Below are 6,436 nucleotides of genomic sequence, written 5' to 3' on the forward strand. Positions count from 1 at the left end.
TATGTGTGTTATTAAGCAAAGACTTGCCTTAATAAAGACTCCTGTGCACAATATTTAGCTGCCCATCATGGTTTTCATGTGCTCTCGAGTCTCAAGAGCCACCTGTTTAGGACAGATTGTCACAGCAATATATAACAATAAACTTCAGGCATTCAAGCTTTTATGGTTCTTCAGCACTTAGATTGGTTAATTAAAACTGGCCTCGTTTTAAAACCATAATTTAAAAAAAAAGAGTATTACCGACAGACAACTGAAGCTGCTTAAAAAAAATGAAACAAGCCAGGAGCTCGTCCACACATGTTCGTTTGGTACAGAAAGGAAATTATTTTTTGTCTTTTCTCAGCCCACCTGCATCACTCATCTCTCTTTTCCGAGCAAGGTCAGGCTCGCCCCAGCACTTCTGCCACCGTTCACTCGAGTGCGTCAAGCATGTTTTTGATTGTTTGCGTGTCAGTCTTTCTTGCTCTTTATTTTGGTACAATGTGAAAGCTGGGGGCAACAGCCCCCTTCCAGCTCGCTGTATTGTGCTCGGCCAGGAGCTCGGAGAGGCCGGGTCTCTCACCTGAAATTGAGGGCACTGCCTACCGAGATTGGGGCCGGGAGAAGGCGTTTCATTTCAAAAATACACTTCAAGTAATTCCAGCGCAACGCAGAAATGATTGAATCTCCACGTCGAGACAGCCCACAGTACAGCACCGAGGGGAAAGCGGCGAACCTCAGAGCCGACCCCCACACATCAAGCAGACACGTGAAAGGAAAGCTGTCAGGACAGAAATAAAGGACCTGACGCTGTGAACAGAAGAAAGCAGAAACCATCATGGAGACTAGGGACTGATATGCAGGATTATTTTTTAAATAGAATGGGGCTTTTAGGGCACCACCCTCCCATTTATTTTCATTGAGCTGTTTATTTTACAGGATGATGAAGAGCTTTGTTATTACCGGCCACAAGAAGGAAAAATTCTTCTTCAACATCAAAGGTCGCCATTAAGAAGTGCACAGATGAGAATATAACATGCACACGAGCAGGCTTTCAACTTTGGAAAGAACTCCAAACGTTTTTTTTTGTAATAAAATGACTATTATTGTCATAACTGTCTCATCTTCTTTCACGGGTTGCTGAAACACGGACTGCTTGGACTGCTTTGATGTGGCTTTTGTCTTTCCTTTGCCACAGTCAGGCCGGGTAGAAGAGGATCAGAAAATGAAAGCAATGTCACCCTGCCTGCAAAAGCAACATTGACGTTACACCTGCCACGTGCGGCAATCGCAGACACAGGGTCGCGAAAATTCATAAACACTGTGTTCAGCTTCTATATTCGAGAGGACGTGGTTTGTTTTTTTTCCCCCATAACAAGCAGGCAGACAGCCTGGGATATCACTCATACCCCTCAATCGCTAACAAGCGAATGTCTGCATCGATCGGCCATGGTCAACCTGCAGGAAACAGCAGACCGTGCTCCGTCTCCACAACTGAGCCAGAGCCGGGCTGCGACAGGAATAAAAACACACCTCCCCCGAGAACTGATCGAATGCAATTTCATATTTACAGATTTCCAATAGTACATCGCGCTCAGCAGGGGGCACCACTCCTGCTAGAGGCTGTGGATGACGGTACGGTCCCTCAGCTGCTGCACGTACTCCTTGGCCTGGTCGAAGCCCGTCCTCTGCTCCTCCTGCGGGGGCGTGCCCTCTACCAGCTTCACGAAGTAATGGCAGTGCACCTTATCCATGATGCCGAACATGCCCCGGCCGTGGTACCGGATCCTCTTCAGGTATTTGCCCTTCCCGGAGAACGACTGGGCTAGACAGCGGAGAAACGAGGTGGTGAGGTCCCTCTCGCCTGCTTTCAGAGCGCCACCGCCACGGTGAGCGGCGCGGCCCACGAGCAACGGGCAAACAAAGAGGGAACCCGGAGTTTAGAAACCATTCCAGAACATTCAGGGGGAAAAAAGCTCAACGTGCAGCGTTGGAGCACTACACCGCCTGCCACACTGAGTAACTGTAAATAACTGGCGACCTCTGCTGGGCCTAAAGGACTGGCTCAAGTCATGAAGTTCTCCTCCTCTGTGTAATGACAAGACCGGGCCATTCAGCCAGGAAGAGCTGCCTACATTCCTGTACAATGACAGGTTCTATTACCGTGCAAGTGTGGAAAGTGCCCAGTGTCTCAGCCTCCACACTGTTTCTTGGCCATCTGGCTTTTATCTAGTTCCCACTTATATCAACACATTCTGTTTGTCAAGTGTCATCTAAAATAACTACTAGAGTCAACCTTATTTATTCAAATTTCTAAAAAAACAAGACATGTATTTTACTGTAGTGCAAGTATGCATTCCCTCTCTGTTCTCTTAACTCACCCTGATTACCACCTTCATTTCACATGAATATTTAATGAAATATAATACACAAATATTTTAGAGCAGAGGCTCACCAGAATACTGTTTCCTATTCAAAGTCAAGTGAAATCAGTTAAAAAGGCAAAACAAAATATTCGGTATTGCTACTCATAGCAAGTCAACTCTTTCCAGGTGACAAATTCCGAAGGTGAACCGCCACACCTGCTGGTAAAACACATTGGAGCACAAGCAGAACCAATGCAGGAGCAGTAAAAGAAAAGACAGATCCATAGGAAGAATTAATATTCCAGTGGAACATGATTAAATTTATGCATAACACTGAAATCATATTTGATGACTTTTTTCCATAGCTCAAACTAATGTATTTTTAGGGCATTTGCGAAGAAGGATAACTATAAAGCACAGAGAAAGAAAAGACTGTGTCTTACAGAAAAGGCATCACCTGGAATCGGAACAAATGCAGCGCGAGCAGAGATGAGTATATTACTTATCTAGCTATGACAATGAAGCTGGATCAGCAGTTTCTCTCTGTCCCCAAAATAAGAGCAGCTCTAGTAGGTCTGGTATAGGGCCTTATTGTTCTCATGCCAGGGCAGCATTTCCCATAGAAAAGCAGCAGCTGATTCACCAAGCAGTACAGAGAACACAGCAAGCAACTAATGAGCTTTTCTCAGGCAGATGGGCTCAGTAATCAGGAAGACTTTTTTTTTTCCTGCAGATAAACTCATGAAGAAAATAAGTCTGTTAATCTGGTTTTGATTTAGTCTTTTTAAATCACATTTTTTGGCTTGCCTTCATTTCTCAAATCATTCTGCAGTGCATGTGTTGTTTGATTTTCCTGAGGACTATACTGTCTCTAGTTTCTCGTCTCTTGTCTATGAAGTGAACTCACAAAAATGTGAGACAGGAACCCACTAGCATGACTCTGCACATAAAAATGAATTAACAGACACAACAGCAGTGGGGAACACACTTACCTACATACAAATTTGATTTGTATTCTACGTTGTGGTTTCTCACTGCCATTTCCTGGGCTTCTAAAAGAACCTAAAATAATTAACATCAGGTTAATTAACTAGGCAAGACCCATACAGAATGAGTGAATCAAGTCCACTTATGAACACTTCAAAGAGCATCCCCTCAAAATTTAGAAAAGGCAGGTATTTTTCTTTTACCCTCCTCTGTTCCACATTGCCCACTGGGCTCTCTGCTACCATGTTTGTGTGAGCACAGAGGTGACTGGACCCATGAACGCCTCCCTTCCAAGCATGCTGCTGTCAGGCTGGTCCAGGAGCAACATGCCCATCACTGCCAATCCAGCACACCTACAGGCAGCCAAGCCTGAACAGCCAAGCAATATGTCAGCTAATGACACAGCCCTGGTGAGAGCTGGTGAAGGCTGAACTACAGGACTAAAGCTGTCCCCTGCAAAACAGTGTTACATCCTGAATCCTGCTCTCCGTATTATATACACAGTACATCAACATCCCTTTTCCCCACATTCGCTATAATCTGAGAGATCAGATTTCTGCCAAGACAAACTAATCCGAATATGCTCTGCCTTTCAGATATAATGTTTTTAGTGCTAAGCTTTATTACTAGTTTATAGTATAACTAGTTCTAACTTATTAAAGCGCTTTAAGAAGCCACCTTTAAAGGCACTATATAAAATAAAGTTTATTATTATTATTATTATTATTATTATTATTATTACCTTTGGGGATCCAAACCCTGAAAAAAAGGCACTGATAGACAGTAGTATTGAACAAACATTCTCTAAAAAAACATACAGGTGTTTCTGAAACATGTTTTGTGAAAACAAAATTAAATCTCTACAGCTTTAGACCAACAAACATCAAAGAGTCAGACTTTTTAGATTTACATAGGAAAACCTAGCACAATCAACAAAACATTTTAACCTTCCTGAGATTTAAGGATCGCTACATCAGCATCTTATCTCACCCACCTCTCTAATAATTGCAGCACCCTTCTTGTCATTGAACTCCAGCTGGGCCAAGGCTTGATCTATTGTCATTCCTCGAATCTGTAAGTATTAAATAAAACATTTTTTTATCATTTATTACGCGGCTGAAACGTTCATCCAAGGCAACTCTCTGGCAACCCTGGTGAAATAGTTCCTCATGTATCAGCCTGCTTGACTGTGCACCAGGGCAGCTGGCACACACCACTTCAGTTATGGAGGAAACGAGTCCTCTCCTAGAAGTACAGCACAATGGCATAAACAGCATCACATACATGCAAACAAATTATTACCTTCCCTAGAGAACACAAGGCTATTAATCAAAAGTCTAATTTACCAGTTTTGCCAGATACCACATCTTGTCCTTGCTGTACTTTATTTGTCTTCTACAGTGGTGTACTTCCTGCAAAGAAAGAGAGAAAGAAATATAATTACACAGATTACATTAATTAGATTGTACAGATTACAGTTTAATTACACAGATTCATTCAATTGATTGTCTAATTAATTAAGATTAGACCGGTAAATCCAAAAGTACAAAGTGGTACAACAAGATAAGATAAGATCAGATCAGATCACTTTATCGGCCATATACAATTTCTTGTATTAGGAATTTGTCTTTTCTCAGACCCCAACCTGCTCTCCATGAGACACACAGACAGGGAGAGAGGCTGGGGGTCAGAGCGCAGGGTCCGCCATTTATACAGCAACCCTGGAGCAGCTGGGGTTAAGGGCCTTGCTCAGGGGCCCAACGGAGTAGGATTCCTCTGCCGGCCTTCCAGCCACAGGCACAGATCCTGAGCCACAGAGCCACCACACCACACCAGTCAGTCAATTATTTTACTTTTTCCTTCCACCCACAGCTCCCCAAGGCTTAAATAACATGTGACAACACTGGAAAAGTCCAGTGGGACTTGGTACAACACAGGGGCCCCAGCGGCATCTCAAGCAAAGAACACCGGGAACTCCCTGACTGTCTGAGGCCCACCGAGGCCCAGTGTGCTGAGCCCACGGCTCACCACCGCGCACAGAGGGCGTGCAGCACTGAAAGCTGGCCGTGCTTTCAGCTTGGAACTGGTGCCCTGGCGTAAATTCACTACAAACGAGCTTTCGATCACTCTGAGAAGCAATGCACTGAAACATATCTTTGCCAGGACTGCAAAAGCGTGACAGCACGCCTGCAACCACGCGGGAGAGCTCAAACTCACCGCGGGCCTGCGGGGCTCATCCGCGAGCTGCGGGGGATACACGATGCGATTCTTCCTCTCCCAGCTCTTGACCTCCAGAGCCGCACTCGAGTGAAAGCCGGAAGTCTGTCCAAAGCTGCATGACCCAAGCAACCTGCACAGAAGACACGCATTACTCACTACTATTACACGGCCGAGTGTCTGTGCCAGGAACATGCAGTTCACGAGTGGGCTACAAACAAGGATAATCGTAAAGCGACACGAAACTATAGAAAAATCCCAATTGCCAATGACAAGGAGGTGATCCATTTCTGCAGGCCCAACGCAGTTACCTTATTCTTTCGAAGTGCCGCCATAGATTAAAATATTGTTGGTGTCCGAAAACGACCCCCTTTGCAAACTCATGAATTTATATTACTCACAAAGGACATCTACCGGAAAGACTCGACATCTTGATTTTATTGTGCTTAGCACGGCGGAGAACACATGTCTACATGTTTCTTCTCTTGCCGATTTACACTTCAGGAAGCTGTTCAGTTTTACTGGGAATTGTGTATTGCTATGGTGCGTCCTTCCCCAAGACATAACAGCACAATGCTACTATTAAAATTGTAATTAACTTTACATACCTCGTCTGCACCCGTCCAGCAATGCTTCTTAAGAATGAACTACCTGTTGTGGAAAAAAAATCACAAGTTTTTTTTTTTTTAATAAATCAAAAGTCACGTTTCAAAATACAAAAAAAACGAATAATCTTACCCATTCCCAGCATAGCGGACGCCGCCATAATGCTTCCAGAATAAATCACTTTACGGCAGGAAGAGATGTGGAAAGCTGCTGCAAAACCAAACACAAATCGCAAGGAGAAAGTGAATTGCTGAAGTTATAATACCGCAAAACAAGAAACG

At 44.1% G+C, this 6,436-nt stretch overlaps 1 protein-coding gene across 1 annotated transcript; it reads right to left on the reverse strand.

Annotated features, from left to right (window-relative positions):
- Window positions 1-844: 844 nt before the first annotated feature.
- Window positions 845-6,363, reverse strand: mrpl22 (mitochondrial ribosomal protein L22). The gene is made up of 7 exons (XM_015349939.2): window positions 6,288-6,363; window positions 6,158-6,200; window positions 5,550-5,682; window positions 4,679-4,744; window positions 4,327-4,404; window positions 3,338-3,407; window positions 845-1,804 (listed from the first exon to the last, which is right to left on the reverse strand). Exons 1-7 carry the CDS (start codon window positions 6,313-6,315, stop codon window positions 1,596-1,598), a joined length of 627 nt encoding a protein of 208 aa, XP_015205425.2. The 5' UTR covers window positions 6,316-6,363; the 3' UTR covers window positions 845-1,595.
- Between the last annotated feature and the right edge of the window lie 73 nt (window positions 6,364-6,436).

Source organism: Lepisosteus oculatus, chromosome 11, assembly GCF_040954835.1.
Source record: "Lepisosteus oculatus isolate fLepOcu1 chromosome 11, fLepOcu1.hap2, whole genome shotgun sequence".
NCBI classification, from domain to species: Eukaryota; Metazoa; Chordata; class Actinopteri; order Semionotiformes; family Lepisosteidae; genus Lepisosteus; species Lepisosteus oculatus.

What these genes read in the sequence shown, in the direction of transcription:
- mrpl22 (XM_015349939.2), bottom strand. Translation starts at nt 6,315, where the DNA reads ATGGCGGCGTCCGCTATGCTGGGAATGG. An exon ending in GCTGGACGGGTGCAGACGAG is followed by an intron (nt 5,683 to 6,157) that starts GTATGTAAAGTT and finishes TCTTCTGTGCAG; the next exon opens with GTTGCTTGGGTCATGCAGCT. An exon ending in GTGCTGCAATTATTAGAGAG is followed by an intron (nt 3,408 to 4,326) that starts GTGGGTGAGATA and finishes TAATTATTTTAG; the next exon opens with GTTCTTTTAGAAGCCCAGGA.